General features: G+C 40.0%; 1 protein-coding gene across 1 annotated transcript in view; it reads left to right on the top strand.

Annotated features, from left to right (window-relative positions):
• COL4A3 (collagen type IV alpha 3 chain) overlaps positions 1–22408 on the top strand; it is a 62620-nt gene that overhangs the window by 6760 nt on the left and 33452 nt on the right. Inside the window, exons 3-23 of the mRNA XM_044432744.1 lie at positions 2573–2617; positions 3052–3096; positions 3857–3919; positions 4097–4150; positions 5360–5386; positions 6566–6643; positions 7494–7556; positions 8456–8491; positions 8610–8651; positions 9429–9506; positions 12690–12752; positions 13822–13878; positions 14246–14290; positions 14999–15052; positions 15626–15667; positions 16161–16248; positions 17529–17564; positions 17776–17940; positions 18358–18450; positions 19470–19565; positions 21655–21725. Of these exons, the coding sequence (XP_044288679.1) occupies positions 2573–2617; positions 3052–3096; positions 3857–3919; positions 4097–4150; positions 5360–5386; positions 6566–6643; positions 7494–7556; positions 8456–8491; positions 8610–8651; positions 9429–9506; positions 12690–12752; positions 13822–13878; positions 14246–14290; positions 14999–15052; positions 15626–15667; positions 16161–16248; positions 17529–17564; positions 17776–17940; positions 18358–18450; positions 19470–19565; positions 21655–21725 (1341 nt within the window). The remainder of the gene's footprint in view (positions 1–2572; positions 2618–3051; positions 3097–3856; positions 3920–4096; positions 4151–5359; positions 5387–6565; positions 6644–7493; positions 7557–8455; positions 8492–8609; positions 8652–9428; positions 9507–12689; positions 12753–13821; positions 13879–14245; positions 14291–14998; positions 15053–15625; positions 15668–16160; positions 16249–17528; positions 17565–17775; positions 17941–18357; positions 18451–19469; positions 19566–21654; positions 21726–22408) is intronic.

The following is a 22408-nucleotide window of genomic DNA, read 5'->3' on the forward strand; positions in this document are numbered from 1 at the left end:
TCTCCCCAGTATCTTGCTCCCCAAATTATGGGCATTCACTAGGCTGCGGAATCCCCACGCATGTACAAAAAGTATGAGTCTAGGCTAGGCTCTGCACACAGTTGGGAAACTTTCCTGCATTAATATTTCTGTGCATCCTGTCCTTGTAAATGACTGAACAAGTGTTCAGTTAATAAAAGAACCCATTTTAAAACCTCAGTTTTGAGGGATAGGACTGTTTGCTGACCATATGAACTGTTAAAACATCAGGATGCATATTGAAAAGAATGTAGCTCTGTTCAGCCATTCCCTAAACACATTGTTGTTTAACATGTAAGGGGGGGGGGGTATTCCAGCCCTGTCCCACCCCAGCTTTACACTCATCATGCCATACATGTGGAAGCAACTTTGTAGCGAAGAGGACTGCCTGTGTCCTTCGAGGCACACCATGTAATTAAAGACAGGGCCCTCCTCCGTTTCTTCCACCTTTGCTTCTCTTCCATGTGAAGACAAGAGGCCCTCCTCCATGCACAGGGGAGGATAAAAGTGACTAGAGTGTGGCAGGGCTGCCCTACCCTTTATAAACTACACACTTAGGGAACACTTGAACAGGACCAAGCATTTTTAAAACACATTCTGTGTTTCTGAACATTCTGTTCTATTAACAGAGCATTTCTTTCTTGCTGAATTTATGCCCAATAGTCCAAGCTCTCTGGATGGTCTACTACAGTTCCCAAACAGAATGAAAATACAGAAAAATATAATGTTTTTCAATAATACAAAATGTTTGAAAACAATTTTTAAAGTTTTTAAATTGTTAACTGCTAAGGTGTATTTAGTACAGAAGAGACCTTGATGAGGAGATCATGCCATACTTGAGGGGCCACCACTGGGAGGGCTTTCCACCTTGTTGCTGCTCTCTGAGCCTCACTTGGAGTTTGTACTTGGAGGAAGGCTTTAGATGTTGATTGTCATATATTGCAGTCCCAAGACTTTCCTTTTCTTTTTTAATAATCAGTATCATAATGTTATTTACATAACCCATTGTGCTACATTCCAGGTCTCCCTCTTGCACGCATCCCTTAATGTGGTGAGAGGCATTGAGAATATCAGAGAAGCCAAGAGCAATGCCTCCAGGAGGTCAGATTCTCTCACCATTCTGGTCTGCCAGCACGGTCACCCAAGGCAGAATGGGCAAAGCTGAGACACCAGAGTAAGATGCCTACGCCCTCTTTCAGAATAAGGCACATCAACAGAAGAGAATGGATATCTTTAATGGTGATAGGGGTGGAGAAACTCCTGAAGGGCAGCTACAGGGCAGCAGGGGTGGTTGAAGGCAACACTGGCTGAGGATCTTTTAGTGATGTTCAGGTTAATTGTGGTTAGTCCTGTGCAGAAGGTGGGAATGGCAAATCACATCCAGACATTTCTTATCTTAAACACACTATGATGAAACAGCTTTAAATGAAACACAAGAGCGAGTGCCAGAAGATGAGACTCCCAGTTCAGGAGACACTTGACTAGCTACTGGGAAAGAGCAAAGGACAGCTTTGCCTGGGGGCAAAAAATGATGAAACTGAGGCTGTCGTACTTTGGGCATACACGACTCACTGGAGGAAGCAATGCTAGGGGAAGCAGAAGACAGGTGATGAAGAAAGCCAAATATGGGATGGCTCAATTCCATAAAGGAAGTCACAGCCATGAGTTAGCAAAAGTTGAGCTGTGAGTGACAAGATGCTGTGGAGGGCATTCATTCATATGGTCACCATAAGACGTCATGCAGCTCTCCAAATACATAATACTGCGAAATAGTGCTCACAAACATTGAAAAAATATTCACATATTTAAAGGAGCTTGAAGCATGTAAACAAACAAAATCATTCTAAAATCAGTTCTAAACAAAATCAGTTTTTCTATCAAGACTGAAAATAAATTCTCCCAAGTTAAGGAAAAGGTTTAAATGACTCCTTGGGCTTTGTTATTAGAATAAATACTAAGACTCAACTTTCTCAAAAACTTATCCTCTATTAATCTCTACCTATTACCATGTAAGTCAAAATAATCATGGCAGGCCTTGTTCCAGACTCTAAGACACCAGTCATTAAATGAAGGTGGGTCAAGCATCTTCAAACTAAAACTCACTGCCTTTCTGGCCTGTGCTAAGAGGTGAATCACCATTTTGATATTCTTACAATTAATTATGCCCTGAACATCTCCAAAGAGATCTATGAATGGATAGCTAGGGAGCACATATTCTAAGATTAAAGTGATTTCATTCAAACCTGGTTCCCTGTTTCAACTCACAAGAGTAACAGATCTCTGCTTTTAGATATTTTCTGAAAGTTTTGCCATTACCATTTTTCTGTTGGCAGTAGGATCATTTTGCTAAGTAGTTTCTACTTTTAAAAAAGAGAGTATCTGTTCTTGTAGGTTTATGGAATAGTCATTTGAGTTGGCTTCATTTTTGTCTGTTACTTTATTGTGTAGAGTACAACAGGAATGGGACCTAAGAAGAGACAAATCACGTCTTTGGATCTTCTACAGAAAGATAAATTTTCAGTATAATTAATAGTACTTTCCTTTTCCTTTCTAGGGTTTTCCAGGGCCAGTAGGATTTGCTGGGCCTAAAGGTTCAAGGGTTGGTATTTTCTTCTGTAATACATTACTACCTACAGTGTTAAAAACTGTAACAGTTATCTAAAAGTAGTGAGAATGGCATGGTATCCAACAGCATTAGGCTGCAAATTCAAATAATGCCAGTGGAGCTCCACTGAAGGGCTTGTACAAGTGAAAAACGCAAGCAGATGTACAGTGACTTATGCAAGCATAATGACCATCACTTGCACAATTGCTTTGAATGAGTTTTATTCTTACCTAACAATTGCTACTGCAGCCATGCTTGCTATATTCTGCCAGCTGAGTTAAGACTTTCTTCTATCATTGCACTCATACTAAATTAGCAAAATAGGTTTTGGGGCCCTCGAATAATTCTAATTCCATTTCTGTAGATAGGAGTTCTGTTTTATTTTCTAAAAATATACTCATGGCTTTCTTTCTGTTTCTTCTCATTAGGGTGCACCAGGAGTCCCTGGTTATTCAGGCTTCCCAGGTCTCCCAGTAAGTGAAATGAAATATTACCAATCACTTCCAATTTATTCATTTTTCACATCAACTTACAGTTCAGCCCCTTTAAAGGACATTAAGCCCCCAAGCTCAGAGGCTTATGCTCAGTCCATTTCAGGTCAGGAGAAGTGACAAACATGATCCTAGTTTCCTTGTCCTCCAACTTGCATTTTTACTAGATGAGCTTTTTGTCTGTGTAGTGACAGCATTTTGGAGTAGAAGGAAGGAGGGTAGGGAAGCCTCAGTATAACTTGCATTCTAGATTCTCAAGCCTCCTCCCCTGTCCATTCAAAGGAATACCCTCCCTTTAGCCCTCCCCTAAATTATTTTCCTGACTTCAAGCTCGTCAGAGTGCTATCTCCAGGCTGAAATTTGAGAATCCAAAGTATCCTATGGCCCCTCAGATGCTGTCTAGGGGCTACGGTATTGTTCCTTATTATCTTGATAAACTTTAAAGCTTTATTGATATCAGTGTTTAGCATAATACACTGCCTGCCCCATCAGAAAGATTGTCTGCAAGTCCATAGAGTCTGTATGTCTTTAAAAAAACCTGGTCTGTTTTCTTCATGTTCAATTAATAGAAATAATTAATTGAAATCTGTTCTCATTGGAACCCATTATGGATTTCTTCAATGTCCCTAGGTACAATGGGATTTGATTTTGCTAAATCAACTGCCTTTCAGTCAAATGTCTTTTATTAATAATTCTAAATTTGATGTAAGAGTTAACTTGGCAACAATGTAATTGTTTTTAGGGTAAACCAGGAAATGCTGGTCCTCCAGGTCCTCCAGGTATACCAGGATGCAATGGGACAAAGGTAAGAATAAAGCAGAACCTGGTAAGGTACACAGTTGGTAAAGCATTGTGATGTTCCCTAGAAACTGAAGGACTTCCAGGGCAGATGTGTGAGTAACAGGGTGTATCTTTTCTAGAGGTCCATAACAAAGCATTTTCTCTATGCCAGCTTCTGTTTCACCTTTCCTCTAATTTCCAGGGTGAGAGGGGATTTCCAGGCTTCCCAGGGCAAGAAGGACCTCCAGGATTACCGGTAAGTTCAAGTTGAAGTATAAAATGCCTTGTGTAGAATGTTTTATCTCAGAACTCTAAAGTATTTCATGAAAATTAATTCATAACTACAGTACTTCTAAGTAAAAATGAGGAGAGATAAGTAGTTGTTTCAGATTTTCATACTCTAATAAGAGACAAATTCAGCAAGTACCTATGTCCAAGGTAAGGCAAGGTCAGACCACACCATTATGATTTATGGTACAAACTGACAGAAGTTCTGCTATTTGTTGACAGTCATCAGTCAGTAATCTGGAAATACCTTGCTAGATAACATACCAAGTTCTGCTACTATACTGTTAGTAGCTATCTTTTTTTCTTTCTTAACTTTGTATGTACACCAATTCTTCACTTGTAAAAAGCCCTATTTGCAGGTTCTTTTGATTTCAATATTGTTGTCATTTTATTATGTATTCAAGTGACAAAAGAAAATACTCTGCAAACAGGTAGTTCAAAAATCAGAAAAGTATTCTTCTGGATCACTTACAGTGCAATCCTATTGCTTTCCTACATTGTCTGGGGAGTCAAAGATAGGTCACACCTCCAACTTCAGAATCATACACCAAGGATGGAGGTGGGATCCACACCTCAAAGAACTTTTCCTTGCAGCCAGTGTGGTTCTTTCTGTGATGGATGGGCTTTGCAGACCAAAGACCGCCTTGGAGGGGGGACAGTGAGTGGGAGCATTCTGGGGGAGGGGAGGGGAGGCATTGCCATCCTCTGAAGATAATGCCTCATCCTGGCAATGCCTCAGCCTCTCCTCCTCAGGAGGAAGGAAAAACCATTTAGAATGCTGAAATCAGCTGCTTAAATGTTTTGAAGGGGAGGGAAGCACAGAGGCAGCCTCAGCCTCCATATTTCTCCAGCCCTTATTGGGTAACAGTAATCCTCTGAATTCACAAGGTTATGGATGGCAACCTTAGGCTGCCCTTACCTGGGCTTAAGTCCAATCTAACTAAGTGCATAGAATTGCTGTGCACATTCTGATAGTAAAACTGAGTTGATTGAGCATTATCTTTTTATGCTTGTATATTTTGCCATTAAACATTGACTTTAACAGCACTTGCAAGTACTTTATAATTCTGAACATTTCCTTGATCATATAAGGCACACATTTTAGAAACAGCCTTGCAAAATGTCTGATATTAGTTTTTTATTCATATGTATTATTTTTTTATTTTTCTCTATCAAGGGTCCTAAAGGCATCAAAGGAGAAAAAGTAAGTCAATGAACTGCAAAAGAAACAAACAGTTGCATGAATAAAGGCCAAGAAGGACAAACTTCAGGCTCAGAGCATCTGCTTTGGGTTTTTTTTGCTAGAATCCCAAGGTCCACCAACTGGCTTAGGGAAGAGTCCATATAATGGGGTATCCTACAAATGCCCATACAAAACTGCATTTGAATTACTACAAATTGTACTCTCTAAGAGTTTAATTTGGACCCAAATTTTGCTGCAGTTAAACATTGGAGCAATATGCTCTGGTGTGTCTATAGCCAAAGATCTACCAGTAGATCCTGAACAATCTTCTGTATACCTGTCACCCAAGAAATGTAGGAAATTTATTTTTACCCATTCTTTTGCCCATTTTTGGTATAGGGACATTTCCCAGATAAGGTGGATTCACATTTCTTCTCATAATGTTGGTTCTGAAATAATTGCTTTTTTTCTGAAGCAGAACCAAAGTAGTAGAAACTCTTCATTTTTCCAGCATTTTTATACATTCAAATTTTATATAGAATATTTTGTACATTCAGTTTTCTTTTAATGTATTCATTTTTTCTTCCCTCATTTTATCCATGTGCATATGCACAGTGACACAGTGTATCACAGTATACAGATCCTTTATGTACAATATTTACTGATATGGATGTGCACTTGTGTGCATTCATAAATATTTGGAGGGAAAACAGACTAGAAAACTGTTCCGTGTAAAGTTGTATGAAGATTCTTTATGTGCTGTACTTTACCAGTGCACAAGAGTTCATGTGCTCATCCATGAAATATCAGGCAATAAAAATGTTGATGCATTCATGCATATAAACACATTATGGTTGCTTTTTTAAGTGTTTTATCCATGCACAACTGTAAACCAAAAGGGAGGGAGCTTGCAAATTATATGAAGGAATTTATGTTCCCATTCTGGAGTGAATAATATGAATCATCCTATTAAACTGCAATATACATGTATGGGGAACCACAGAGACAATAAATGAATTTAAGTCGAAGTCCTGTCATTCCTGGCTGATTATCAGAAAATATTTTCTCAAAGCCACAGGTTACCATTAGAAATCAAAGGGTATTTTATTTGTTGCATTTGGGAGATTTTAGCTTTGGCAGTCTGGTCATATCTTCAACGTGTCTGAATTGTACATGCTGTTCTCCCTCCCTCCCTCCCAGGGACGTTCTGCAAATGGATATGACCAGGTTTATAACTCCCAAGGTGATCCAGGATTACCAGGAATGCCTGGATTTCAGGTAAGCCTGAGTATAATTGTTATGAAGAATAGCATGTTAGACATGGCTAAACTTGTTCAGTTTTATGGGATAGCAAACCACAGAATATTTTGTTAAGTCAGGTCAATATAAGATATTTCCCATGAGTCTTAGGAGCTCTTGAGTAGCTTGATCATTATATATTGTTTCTCTTCTTTTATACAAAGGAGCTGCTGGGTCTTTTTTGGGTCAATATGTTTAGCTGGCCACTAGTGTGTTTGTCAAATGATGTGGGTAAAGACATCTATGTGAACGCTGCTGTTTTGCAAACATGAATGACTATAGCAGAGTTGTCTCATTTCTTTCCATTTTGCTAGCACTTGTGCATCACACATACTGTATTAGCAAAATCAAGCATAAGCATGATTTTGTAGACAAAAATATAGCAGACTGTCAGATAGCATTCCCAATGAATAGGACTGCAGTTCCCACAATTCCCAGCCAGCATGAATGAGTGAGCCTTGTTGAATGCAACAGGCTGGATTCAAAGGTTCTCTCATGCAAGGTGCTTTCATTCATGAAATTTTTCCAACTAAAGAAGAATCTTCCTGCTAGCAGAAGGGGAACCTTCAGTTCCAACCCAATGGATACATTTTATATGCCACATGTTCATAATGAGTAGAATACAGATTTACAATGAATAGAATACTCCTATTGCTGAGTGAGATCAATACTTTGATATTTGTATTCACAAACATCAAAATATACTACAAGCAAATAAACAACTCAAGTACAGTAGCAAGTGATTTATGCTATATTTCTAAAAAGAAGAATGGGTTTTTGAAGAATTAAAGGTGGAAGAATTACTTCTATTTCTTGTTTTGATGTAAAGGGTGCACCAGGACCTCAAGGATTACCAGGAATGATTGGGCCCCAAGGCCCTCCAGGTTTTCCAGTAAGTTAAAAAAATCTTTGTTGATGATAAATTAGAATAATTCAAAGAACATCTATTACATTACAGGTGCAATGCCATTAAAATCTGGTGGGAATTTTGCCTTTGTTATGTTAAACAGCACTCCTGTAGTCCTTAGACAGCATCCAAGGATTCATAGAATAGTTCAGAAAACCCCTTTTGAGGTCATAGTCTGAGGAAAATTAGTATGTTGAGGTTGTGGAGGCAGACAAGGAAGAAGCACAGAGGAATCCAATGGATCCTTAACCCTTTCAAATGAAGCCCTAGGACAGAGAAGTTAAACCAGCTCTGAGACCTGTCCAGGTATTGTCCCTTTGGGAGGGGAAAAGAAGATGGTGCAGGGAAGCCTCTACTGTAGCTTTTTTGCCTAGACTTCAGTGGGGCTTTGGACAAAAGCCCATCTTAAGCGGTAAAGCATTTTCATATTTCACTGTTTACTTTCTGTAAGCTGCAATGCGTTATTACCAGCTCTAGTATGGCAAGCACAGCTGGCTTTATCAGCATTGCTGAACCAGTTAGATAGATGAACGTAGATCTAGTTAGAGCAGAAACCACTGAATGTGGACTAAGTATGCTGTCTAGCTCATTTTAAGGCAAAATCTGAGACAGTGATATATTGCATAGATAACATAAATTATGTTTTTAAAAATAGAACCTTTATTATGAGTGACTAAATTGTTGGAAGCATGCTTGTGTACAATATAAATATAAATAATAAAATTATCTTTCCTGACTTTTTATACTCATATGAATTATAGGTAAGTATTTGCACTTCCCTTCCTATTTGTTCCTGCAAACAGAATTCAGGGGGAGATATTTCTTGCACAACACATTTCAGGAAAAAGATTTAATGTTTCTATTATCTGTACTTTTCTTTTTAGGGAGCACAAGGAAGACAAGGACTTCCAGGTCCCAAGGTATTTCAGAGTTGTGATTTGTTGAATTACCTCTAGCACCATTTCTTACCACTTCCATCACTGATTTGGGCTTTTTAAAAAACTTGTTTTAATGCCTTTTTGTTCTTGTATTTTTTAGGGTCTCATGGGTGTCAAAGTCATTGGAGCCAAAGGAACAAAAGTAACAATAGCTGATTTGTATTTTTATTTTCTCAAATAACTGATACTGTCTTTTCCTACCTGCTACGGTCCTGCCCATATGGTGGACAAGCAAACTTCCTGCAGTTATTTGTCTTTTTCTGCAGAATTTTAAGTCTGGAACCTATTTAATGTGCAATTATCATCCTTATGCTCAAATGTTGTGAAACTGATCTCTTAAGGCAGCTGTGTCTTTTCATTAGGGCAAGTGACATGGTGCTAGAGGAAACTAGGTTCTGAACTACGCACAACAGAAGAATCCAGCTAAAGTTGCCTTTGCATAACCCTAGTTGTGCAACCATTTGCAGACATCACTATAAGACTGCACCCTAAATGAATTTGATTTGTCTTGAAAAATAATTTATTGTTACCATATTTGTCATTTTATTATGACATTTCAGAATGGTTTATCAAACATTTTAGTGGTTTAACAAACAGATTCTGACACTGTTTACAATAAACTGAACAAATGCGTGCATTTTGCTATTTCAGTAAAAATAATTGCCAGGGTGTTGTTGTTTTTGTTGTTTTACCGAAAGAGCAAACTGCAGGGATTTTTACAATTTAATTTATCATTACATTTATTATGCCTTTCCACATTCTTAAATAGTATGGAACCACATTTGACCACAACAGCATACTTATATACACATTACTTCTCCTTCGGTTGTGGATCTCCTGCTCAAATCTTGGCATATATGTCCTTTATTCCTTAATCGTACATGAAAGTAATTCCTGTGATTCTTCTCTTTAATTACAGGGTGATGTTGGACTACAAGGGCCCCCAGGAGCAACAGGAACAGTTATTGTAACACTGACCCGAGCAGATAATATCACGGTAACAGTATAATACTATTAATGACTTCTACAGTAAACATTATGTTGCGTTCACCTGGTAGTTTCACTGTGTTCTGTGTAAACTTAGTTCAGTCAGCCAATTTTAGCATGAGTCCATTCATCCTACTTCACTTGAGTGTGTTCTGACTTAATCTGCACTAAAATTCTCATTATGCATATGTTTCAGTGTATTTCCTCTCAAAAAATTAAGCTCTAAATGTATTTGATTTTTTTTTTCTGTTCATCCCTGAAGAACAAAAGTCACTAAGACGCAGTCCACACATTAGTACAGAAGGTGCAGAGCAGATGGAGCCCAGCACTGGTATTTCTACTGCGCATCATGCAGCCTTGCACATGAACAGCATGAGTGGGATCTCTAGCAAACTATGGCAGGGCGAAGTGCTCCTGATCACTGTCCCAAGCATGCTGTACTCCGTGGCACTCCACTGAAGTAAACCTCCCCACATTTCCTTCCCACAGTTCAACAACACCCCAGCCCTCACTTCAGGGATTGAAATCAGATAAAGTTTCCTCTGGAAGCAGTGGAAGCTTTTTTCCCTTTGACAATTACAGCACTATAATTTTGGAAAGGAAGTGGTGTGTGCAGAGTGGGGTGAAGAGGAGAGATTTAATCCTTCCTTCCTAGCGACTCCTGATCCAAATCTGGGGCTGTATACTTATGTCTGAGTGTTGTTAGCCGTGAAGTCATGTCCGACCCATCGCGACCCCATGGACAACATTCCTTCAGGCCTTCCTGTCTTCCACTATCCCCTGGAGTCCACCCAAGCTCACACCAACTGCTTCAGTGACTCCATCTAGCCACCTCATTCTCTGCTGTCCCCTTCTTCTTTTGCCATCTATTGTTCCCAGCATTAGACTCTTCTCCAGGCAGTCCTTCCTTCTCATTAGGTGGCCAAAGTATTTGAGTTTCATCTTCAGTATCTGGCCTTCTAAAGAGCAGTCAGGGTTGATCTCCTCTAGGACTGACCGGTTTGATCGCCTTGCGGTCCAGGGGACTCGCAGGAGTCTCCTCCAGCACCACAATTCAAAGGCCTCAATCCTTTTGCAGTCAGCCTTCCTTATGGTCCAGCTTTCACAGCCATACATTGCAACTGGGAAAACCATAGCCTTGACTATACGCATTTTGTTGGCAGGGTGATGTCCCTGCTTTTTAGTATGCTGTCTAGATTTGCCATAGCTTCCCCCCCAGGAGCAAGCGTCTTTTAATTTCTTGGCTGCAGTCCCCATCTGCGGTGATCTTGGAGCCCAGGAAAATAAAATCTGTCACTACCTCCATTTCTTCCCCATCTATATGCCAGGAAGTGAGAGGACCGGATGCCATGATCTTAGTTTTCTTAATGTTGAGTTTCAAGCTAACTTTTGCACTCTCCTCCTTCACCCGCGTCAAGAGGCTCTTTACTTCCTCTTCACTTTCTGCCATGAGAGTGGTATCATCTGCATATCTGAGGCTCTTGATATTTCTCCGAGCAATCTTAATTCCAACTTGTGATTCATCTAGCCCCACCTTTCTCATGATGTGCTCTACATATAAGTTAAATAGGCAGGGTGACAATATACACCCTTGCCGAACTCCTTTCTCAATTTTGAACCAATCAGTGGTTCCGTGTCCAGTTCTCACTGTTGCTTCTTGACCCGCATATAGGTTCCTCAAGAGACAAATAAGATGGTCTGGGATTCCCATCTCTTTAAGAACTTGCCACAATTTGTTGTGATCCACAATGAAGAAATCCTTTATCATGCGCATGAAATTTTCCCTTCATATCTCCAATTTTCTTGAAGAGATCTCTGGTCCTCCCTATTCTATTGTTTTCTTCTATTTCTTTGCACTGTTCATTTAAGAAGGCAGTCTTATCTCTTCTAGCTATTCTCTGGAATTCTGCATTCAGTTGGGTATATCTTTCTCTTTCTCCCTTGCCTTTCGCTTCCCTTCTTTCCTCGGCTTTTTGTAAAGCTTCCTCAGACAGCCATTTTGCTTTCTTGCATTTCTTTTTCTTTGGGATGGTTTTAATTGCTGTCTCTTGTACAATGTTACGAACCTCTGTCCATAGTTCTTCAGGCACTTTGTCTATCAGTTCTAGTTCCTTAAATCTATTTGTCACTTCTATTGAATATTCATCAGGGATATGATTTAGGTCATACCTGAGTGGCCTAGTGCTTTTCCCTACTTTCTTTAATTTAAGCCTAAATTTTGCAACGAGAAGCTCATGATCTGAGCCACAGTCAGCTCCTGGTCTAGTTTTTACTGACTGTATAGAGCTTCTCCATCTTTGAATGCAGAGCACATAGTCAATCTGATTTCTCTGTTGACCGTCTGGTGATGTCCATGTATGGAGTCGTCTCTTGGGTTGTTGGAAAAGAGTGTTTGCTCTGACCATCGTATTCTGTTGACAAAATTCTACCAGCCTGTGCCCTGCTTCATTTTGTACTCCAAGGCCAAACTTGCCTGTTATTCCCATTATCTTTTGGCTTCCTACTTTAGCATTCCAATCCCTCATGATGATCAGGACATCATTTTTTGAGTTAATTCTAGGAGGTGTTGTTGGGCTTCATAGAACTGGTCAACTTCAGCCTCTTCAGCACCAGTGGTTGGGGCATAGACTTGGACTATTGCGATGTTGAATGGTTTGCCTCGGATTCGAACTGAGATCATTCTGTCATTTTGGAGATTGTATCCCAGTACTGCTTTTCCTACTCTTTTATTGACTATGAAGGCTACTCCATTTCTTCTGAGGGATTCTTGCCCACAGTAGTATACCTGATGGCCATCTGAATTAAATTCACCCATTCCTGTCCATTTTAGTTCACTGATTCCTAAGATGTCGATGTTCAGTCTTATCATCTCTTGTTTGACCACATCCAGCTTGCCTTGATTCATGGATCTTACATTCCAGGTTCCTATGGAGTATAGATCTTTACCGCATCAGACTTTCCTTTCACTATGTTTGAGTAAATAGGCTCAAATACACATTGACATACTGCAGTGTTTGACCCTCTCTGTACCAATAGGCAACTCTGTCACACTAATGGGGTCTGTTTTAGCCAAGATGTGATTTGTGTTGTTGCTTGATTTTGGTTCAGGTTTCTTTATTTTTAACTATTATGCTATTTACGAAGTGCTTGGTTCAATTAAATGGTGATTTTAATTTTAATGTGTTTGTGGCAGGAATTAAAAGGTGATAAAGGAGACATGGGTTTTCCAGGACCTCCTGGACTCCAGGGAGATCCAGTAAGTGGTATTAAACCAATTTTTCAGAGTCTAACTAGTTATTAAGTACCTTCACATATATTGGTGAGTTACTAGCATGATGTGTCCACACTGTAACTATTATGCTTAATCAATATGCAAGCACTTTTGCTTCAAGCAGAAAAAGCATACTGAGTGATCTGTGGGAAAAGAATTACATAGCCCCCACCAGACCCACCACTTTGGGCCGCTGGCAGAGCCCCAAGTTGCAGTCACGGCCCATCGACTTTGGCACCATTTTAATTTCCCACAATGCCCCTGACTCAGTGTCATCCCATGGTACTGTGAGAAGCTTAAGTGGCCTCTTACTGCTGCCTGGTAAAACCATTGATAATGGAAGGGGCCCTTCAAAAGGGACTTTGCCAAGAGACACCTTAGTCCTGGAACCAGACTCACTGTAACCCATCTCACTGACCAAAATCACAGCTTTCCATGGCTTCATTTTATTTATTTAAGTTAAGAGACTGCTACACATGCTTGCTATGCAATGCTCTGAGCACATTGCTGCTGCTGCCTTTCCGCATTTGCTGCCTAAGGTAACTGCTTCACTTTGCTTAATGGTAGGGCCAGCCCTGGCCACTCTACAGAACCCAGATCCAGGGCTTCACAAAAGCAAACCCCACCAGGAAGATCTCTGCCCTTGGAAAGTTTTTCCATGCCTCTGCAGTGGGCATGCTACATGTGCAGCAAACTGGCATTCCTACCCCTCAGTTGGCATTCAGGAAGCATCAGGGATGCTCCTATATTCAACCTTTGCACTAAGTTGTAAAGATCCCATGGTGAGTGTAGTGCAACTCTTTGGGTGCTTGCAGTACACAAAATGACAGTCCATGAGTGAACTGAAAATGAAGAGCTGAGTCAGATGCACTCAATTGATCCAGACTAGGAGGAGACATCATCTTAAACATTGTGAGTCTTACACTATGTGATAGAGTCCTAGGTTAAGATTTAATATCAACTTTATTTTATATCTTTATAAGTACAAATCTTATAAAATGATACTTGTATATTCAGTGTTGTATCTAAAACAAGATGTGGGCCTTTGTTTTAGGGACCACCTGGCGATTTTCGAAGTGCAAAAGGAGAATCAGGAGAGCCAGGAACTCAGGTGTGTAACCTTATTTTGTGTGGCCAACAGCTGAAATCTTGAAAATTGTCTGGTGCTATGGATCCTAGAAAAGTCAAAGTTACTTATATAGCATGAACATACATTTTATTATCATTATTCCTTGTCACTGGGGAGATGTTCATATTAATTTCTGGGAATGCAGACTGAAAGTGTTGGATCTTCAGTTCCTTATAATTGTCTTTATAAAACCATGTTTTATTACAATAATGTATTGTATTTTGGGAGAATTGTATAAATATTATTTGCTTATTTTCTTTAACAGTAATGATGGTAATATATTTATATTAAAATAGTTATTCTCCATTATTGTTGTTGTTGTTGTTGTTGTTGTTGTTGTTATTATTAGGGTAGACTTGGAAAGGATGGTATCCCTGGGCCACCTGGCTTACAGGTAATAAGAGCATCTTTAAACTGTTTTGTTCTTTAAATTATTATTTTTTAAAAATAGGAGTGTTAGTTATGATCATTCAAGGTTAGAAATATTGTGGACTATCAGCAAAAAAAAAAAAAAAATGGAGTCTGTGGTTCAATTCAGGGTGGAAGAGCTCTGGCCAAGCAGTTGATTTCTAATAGCCCCCATTAAAGTCCCAGCTGAAGATAAAGGAATGATTGATTTCAGAATGAGTCCAGTTTAACATAAAGAACAGATTTACTTGGTATCACATTCCCAAAACATAATCTAATGCATTGGACACAAAAAATTTATTGGGATACAATGGACTCCAACATGATAAATATTTTTTAAATATAATATACTGTTGAAGTTCACTGGGGGAAAGATACAATTCATCAGTTAAAAAATCCTCACTGGAACTCTCAGGAAATTCTGAAGAACAAACAGAAGGGAAAACAGAAACAGAAACTGAATGTTTTGATGCTGAGCTTATTGGGGAAAAAATGCTTATTGGAAAAAAAAGTCATTGAAACACTGACAGTCATGTTTCAATGACGCAAAAGTCATGAAACAGAAGCATATCAGTGTACCTCAATAGCCCAATAGGGCTCTAGTTTCAAGAGAGCAATATAAATAAGAAATAAGAGCTGTCTTTTAGGATGTGTGTGTGTTTAGTTCACTCTAACACCAATTATTTTCCTGCAGGGAGAAAAGGGAGACATGGGTATCCCAGGATTGCCAGGAGAAGTTGGGCTAAAGGTAAAAACCCTGTTTTAATGTTTATCTATGCTGTTTTGTTTCCTTTGTCAGGCAGTACCAAATAATTTGGAATTTAAAAGACTTAGTGTGCAATCATACGGGCTTCCAGCATCACCTGGTGGAGTCAAAGGATTATTTGGCATCCCATCTTTTAAGTCCTTGTGATTTCAGTGCTGTGACATTGAAGGCTGAGCCCCTATGCCACTTCCTCACAGCCAGCACAAAAAGGACCACATGGCTGCCTCCATCTGGCCCCATAGTGGCCTCAGAGAAGATGAAAAAGGGCTTGCCAGCAGGTGGAGAGGAGGAGAGGCTGGAAATGTCGTTTCCTGTCAGCACCCAAGCCTCTTTCTCTCCCACTCCCTGAGGTCTTCTGCATTGGATGCATGTTTTGAAACTTAATAGTCTGGATTAACTTTCTGGATACTTCTTCAGTTCTTTTAACATGTGTCCCATATAGGCATGAAATTTATATCCAGCATTGTCAGTAGCTTTTGTAATGTCATTAGACTTGAAAAATGACTTTTAAAATATATTTATTTCAGCATGAACATTTTCTGTTTTCTGATGCAGGGAAGGAAAGGTGAAGTGGGTCCTCAAGGAATTCCAGGTCCAGTAAGTGAAAAATAATTACCATATTTTTCCGTGTATAAGATGCTACTTTTTCTTTAAAACATTTGCATAAAAATGGAGGTGTGTCTTATACATGGGGGTAGATCCAATAGGAGAATCTCGTGCACAGCAGCAGCTTGTTCGCTCGGAGATCAGTAGGAAAAGTGGGGGGGGGGGCGTCCTATACATGGGGGCATCTTATAGACTGAAAAATACAGTATGCCTAAATGTTTTCTGTTATGAAATCAGCCAGCATGCCCAGTAATAGAGTGCTGATCAATGTTGGATAAACAAATCTAAGCAGGTGTAAGTGAGTTATACTGAATGATTTTGGCTTGATTCTTCACCTGCTAAGCAATCCATAAAAGGAAACCCAATTTTAATATTAGTTGGTTACAAGGTATGAGTATCATGCTGTTGCTACTGGACGCAAAGCCTTTTTCTTCATTCTTATTGTTTTCTTCCTGATGCCATTGTTGTCCTCCTTTTATTTAAGACAGAGTATTATGATGAAATACCTGGTGAAAAAGGCAATAGGGGCTACCCAGGGCCCCCAGGACCTAAAGGCCCACGTGGAGCACCTGGTGAGAAAACTATCAACGGGTTTATGTGAAACAGAAGAGGTATCTACAGTGCCATGGCAGGTGGTTCTGGGGAGCAAGTGGGGTGTGGAGAAGAAGGATGGCAGGAAAGTCCCCATCCTCTCTTCTGATGGCACTTTGTAGTTAGGCATCAGCAAGCCTACACTTTGGTTAAAATGACGTGGGAAGAATCCTAGACCACTTCAGACTGGAGTCAGGGGGCATGGTGCTGATTTTGGCTGAAATCCAGTGTTACATGAGCAGATTTCTGCTCAGGTAAGGAGACTTGCCCTTGCTGTCTTCCCTTATGCAGCCCCTTGCCTGCCACAGTGAGTAAGCTAAAACTTTTTCACCAGCAACTCCTGTTGCACTTGCAGATGTTCAGGGTTAGACACAATATCCTGAATGGTCTTTTATGCAATTAGGAGTAGGCTGGATCTTCTTACATGCAGAGAATTTTGTTTTTAAAGGCACGGTATTGATCTTTTAATAAATAATTTTTTAAACACACAAAATTAGCCACTTTGAATTAAGAATACCTGGAAATTAACACAAGAATCTGCTTAGCTTCAAGTAAAGAGAGGTGGTTCCCCAAAATATATGTACTTATTTATTAAAAGCTTTTCTGTCCGGTCCCCTACAAACATCTCAAGGTGGCTTACAATAAATAAGTAGAATAAACCAAACCCCACAGCATCTGACCTTTAAAAATCATGTTGATTTCAGTAGAAATTCTTAGGGTGTAATCCTATTACAGTGATTGTAAACCCCTCAACTCCAAGACTAAACCTATTCAAGGTGGGACAAGCTATTGATGAACTTCTTCTCTGAACAGGCTTTTTTGCCCATCTAGGACCAGAGGAGGGAAGAATGCTACTGAGACTTCAGACAGCTTATATACTGGCACCTCCAATGTGTTCCCTCCCTGCCTATTGAAATGTACTTATAACCTTCTACAAGGTCCCCTTACTGACTCTAGAGTGGCACACAAGATGGCTTCTTCTGGGTCAGCTCCAAGGAAAGGTGGGCTTGGAACTCTGATTCTCAGTTCCAAGAATGGAGCACTATCCTGTGCCTCCCGGGTGTTGTCTAGGGAGCATAGGATTGCTCCTTCTGTAACTCTGAGGACTTAGATCTGGGTAGGTATGTAGAGGACTGGGCTGTTAATCTGTAAGATCTGAGAAAATTATACATTTCTGTTAGGAAAGGGGACACTGAAATAATTAAAGCTCAAAACAAAAAAAAGCATAATATAGGTTTTAACTAACTTATTGTGTTTTCAGGTCCCCAAGGTCCCACTGGTGCCATTGGTAGGTCAGGTATGTATTGTTACAGAAAAATAATGAGGCCATTGATCTTGTTGGTTGTGTTGCTTATATATTATTATTAATAATACTTCCTACTATTATGAGATAATCTGTAACAATTGTTCTTTGGTTGAAAGTGAATTTTCCCCAATACTATAGCTAAAAACTGATACATATCACATATAAACTTTGCAATAATTTGACTTATAAAAATGTGCATTAGGTGTTTCACAGCCTGGTCCCAAAGGTCTGCCAGGCTTTTCTGGCATCAAGGGAAGAAAAGGAGATAGAGGACAACCTGGGACAGATGCTATTGGACCACCAGGACTTCCTGGATTGCCAGGGCGACCTGGCCCAGCAGGATCACCAGGACTTTCAGGACAGCCAGGTGAGCCATACTATGAATCTGTGTGGTTGTCGATTCAACCTTGTAGATTCATGGTTACAGATCCAGCCTTGTAGCTTTAAGTCTGCCAATATGTTTCTCTCATTGTGTAAGTGTACAGGGCCAGAATGCTTTATTCGAAAACCAGTGCTTCCCAACAACCCTTAGAGAAGCAATAGCTATCACATCAACCCTCATGAAGTAAAACAGGAAAACCAGAGGAAATGAAATACTTTGCAAACAGAACCAGTTGATTTAATTCCAAGATGGCTTGGAACTGGTTTCTGTCTATTTTTCCATATTGTTAATATGTTATATGAATCCAACTTTGACCTCAAGTCCTAAGAACCCAGAATGGCTATTATTATATTTGTAGGCAAGATATGAGACTACATGTTTGTCTGTCTTACTCTTAAACAGGTACAATAACTTATGAAAATGGCCCACCAGGAAACCCTGGAAGCCCAGGATGCATGGGACCTCCAGGTCTTTCAGGACCTAGTGGGGCAAAAGGTCAGTCATTTGGCTTGCAAAGATGTTTCTAACCTTTATAAATCAAGTACAAAGCAAGACAGTGGGCAAAAATGTTGACAATAGGCCAAAGAGAGTCAATCAAGACTATTTAAGCGCAGAATACACTTTGTGAGTCTCGGACATTATACATTCCTTCTTGAGAGAGGAAGTGCTACCAGATCTGGTTAGCCCACCTATTTTCTTGACTCTTGCCCTTCATGGCTTATTTATCTAATAGGGAGGGGTTATCAGGCTAAATTCAGGAGGTTGTCAGTTATCCTTGAGAGAGAAGTAGTGGTGCTGGTGTCTTTAAAAGGGGGTAGTAATTACACCAATCGGGGGGGGGGGACTATTCTGGTCCCAGATTATGTTAAGAACTAAAGGTGAATAAGAACCATGGGTGATTGATGGATTTACTGTGAGTTGTTTAACCTCTAAAAATGCCAGAGATCTGGGTTCAGACATAACAACTTAGGAACAGGCCATTCTTGGCCATTGTTGATTGAAAGTGGAAGAGTGATGAATAATCAGGAGATAGTACACTCATTTGTTGCCACTCGACTCTAACAATTGCTGGATTAAACGACTCAGGAACTGTTGTTACGTGTGAATGGTTAGTGGCTCATGTCAGATGAAACAACAAGCCACAGTTAAGAGAAGGCAAAAGGGAAAGATTCCATATTCCTCCCAACAACTTGGCAGGAGGAGGAGAAGGTGAACAGTCTGCAAATTGGAGGCCCATTGCAGTTCATTCTTGGTTGTGTAGGTCTCACTGTATCTTGGCTTAGAATGGTATGTAAGAATGGTCACTGTCCCTGAACACGGCTTACCTCACAGGTACCCTGAGCATTAACATTAACATTTCACTTTGTGTATGCTCAGAGACTTGCATGTAAAATAAAGATGTTTGGCAAAGAAGTACTGGTGAGACTATTACTAGTGGCAGGGAGAAGCATGACTCACAACAACAGATATAATTTGCCAATGTGACCTTTAACAAAAGCACCGTTTTATTGCAGGTGACAAAGCAGAGCCATGTGACCAGTGCACTTATACTATAGGACAACCTGGCATTCCTGGTGTTCCTGGGGCTAAGGGTCAACATGGAATTAAAGGTAAAAGATGGTGATGGTATTACTAAACTACCAAGGTTTGGAGATGGGGGTAGTAGAGCATAGAAATTTCCCACTGAGGGTATATTCCATTTTTCAGAATATGCTACCCAAAGTCATTCAGTGTATCATATCCATTAATAGTGAAGTTCTTTGATAAAGAACATGATTTAGAAAATATATGTGCATTACAAACCAGCATTAAAATCCAGCTTGGCACTGCTTGTAAATTGACTGCTGAATTAGACAGTCTAATACAGATGGAATCTTCTTAGGTTCAGATACTAACATGCAGTTTGTAAGCCTGAAATTGTTGATCTGGGTGGGCAAGATTATGGATAAGGACCTACCAATAGATCTTTGGATGATTTGCAATAGATCTACAGGGATTTCTGACTTCCAGTTGTTCAACAATAGGACTAACAAACTGACCCCACCCACCCTATTATACTGCAGAAATAAAGGATGTTTGGGGAGCAGGGTGTGCAGAAGTGGAGGTTTGTGTTAGAGAAGTGCAAACTCATTTCTGAGATTAAAACAAATTCCTGGGCTCAAGGTCTTCTAAGGATGCAATCTTAGGCATGCTTAGAGAGAGATAAAATCCTACCACTCCTGCTAAGCCTCAGCTATGCCACAAGTTGTAGGTTTCTTTTTCGTTCTAAACCTACATAGACTTCTGCCCTAAATGTGTGTCTTTTGCACCAGATTTTAGTTAATGTTCAAGATTCTAGTAAGGAACAAAGTGGGTCCTGGAAGCCACACATGTGCTACCCCTGCTATTCTTTATCGGTTTGATAGTATTGTGTAGTAATAGCAAACCAAGTTATCTGACTGTGGATACACATGTAGCCAAACCATCCATGCACAAGACTGAAGTATAAGCAAGTCTGGCGAAATGAGAACTTTGCAGATGTATCTCAGAAAAAAGAACGGACAGAGTGGGATGGTCCTAAGGGGAACTGAACATGTTCAATGAGCACAGAGTATTGGAGTAGGGACTGGCTCAAGAGGCAAAGCAACTGATGGAACCTCACCCTGCCAAGTCAAGGTGCTTAGCATCCTAAGCTGATCTGTTCACAAGTGCCTCTCCCCCTTCCTGCCAATAACAGACTTTATAAATGAAATTGCTGTGTTTGCAGTTCTTTCATGACACTCAAAGTCTGCTGCTTGAGGCAGTCAACTCACTCTGACTGATAGGAGGGCTGAGCCTGGGGAATGAGCTGGAGCTGGATGAAGTATTCCAGAGAAGTGCGTGGCTGCTGGAGCTCCAGATTAGGAGTGCTCCACACAACATTTTGTTTCAGGCCTCACTTGCATTCTATTTATTATCTTCACCTTTTTCTCTTAATAGTTTATTGGTAACTTATGTTCAGTCAAAGTTCAATGGTTCAATGGTATCTATGACTCCTGTTGAAATTGGCAACATTTGGGCAGCACAAAGCAAGTGTTGCATTTCTGCAACTAGCTCACACTGATAGAATTTGGCTTGTTGACTGTCAACCAAAGCAGGTTTATATGGGAATCAAATTTTAATTAGCCTGCACAATGCGAATTTTCAAGTATGTGCATTTAGGACGTAGGAGCTAACGTACATGCAGGCTTTAATATAATGCTTATGAACTTGAATAGCACTTTCATTTTTAACACAGCAAAAGGTGAAAGTATGTTCTGGCCCGAAGGAGGAACAATGAAGTCTCCCCTTCCTTGCAAAGTGGAAAGTCTTAAAAGGGCAGGATTTGGCCTAGAACTTTGCACTGAATCTATCACACCCAGCCAGATCAACTCTGGAATCATGACATGTTATGCATTTCTGCATATTCCTGTCCTACCCCTTACCCATGAAAATATATAGAAATATGCCCTTGAAGTATTTTCTTCTCTTGAATGGCATGTGTAAAGAATTTACATGATACCAAGATATAATAAATTAAAGAAACAGATGTAGAATTTTCTGAGTATGCATGAAATGTCCATGGATTGCACCCGAAATTATATAAACAGTAGTATTAGTTGCAGTAGTAGTATAATTTGCATGGATGCTTTAGTCTGTTTCCCCTTTCATTTCTTCTAAATCAAAGCATTTCCGTTACAGGTGTAGAAGGTATATTTGGCCCGAAAGGATCCCAAGGGTTCCCTGGACAGCAGGGGTCTCCTGGCATTCAGGTAAGCCTTATGCTGAATTGCTTTGTGTGTAATTGCATTCTTAAGCAGTGAGCATCTCCAGACTGGAAGGGCAAAGCATTTGTTTTCTTTTTCGTTATGGTGTTGATCATAAAAGACATTAGTCCTTTGGCAACTGCAGGTCCATGAATGATGTGGTATATATATCCAACCTGTAATACCAGTTCTCTGGGAAGTTCACCTGCAAAAATACAATAAAATACCATGTAAAACAAAAAAGAAAGCCGGGGTGGTATAGTGGTTAAGAGCACAGGACTGGTACTCAGACAACCTGGGTTCTAGTCCCCCCTCAGTCATGGAGCCAACTAGGGCCAGTCAGCCCAACCTACCTCACAGGATTGTTGTTGGGGGGATAAGATGGAGAGCAGGAGCAGGTGAATGATGTAAGCTGATTTGGGTTTGTTGGAAATAAGTGGGATATAAATCTAATAAATAAAAAATACAAACTGTTGAAACCAAAACACAGTTAAGACATAGATTATAAACTGATAGCCCTTACCGCAGAATATAAATAATTTTAAACACCTGAGGAAAAGGGGCTTTGCATGGTGCCAAAACACCCATAAAGATGGTGCCCAGCCATTGTGTTCTGTTCTGAAGGAAAAGCCTGCAGGGCTCTGGATGGCAAGACAAGTGGGCTAATGCCATTTCTAGAGAGCTCCTCA

Source organism: Varanus komodoensis, unplaced genomic scaffold (assembly GCF_004798865.1).
Source record: "Varanus komodoensis strain SLA01 unplaced genomic scaffold, ASM479886v1 scaffold25, whole genome shotgun sequence".
Lineage (NCBI taxonomy): Eukaryota > Metazoa > Chordata > Lepidosauria > Squamata > Varanidae > Varanus > Varanus komodoensis.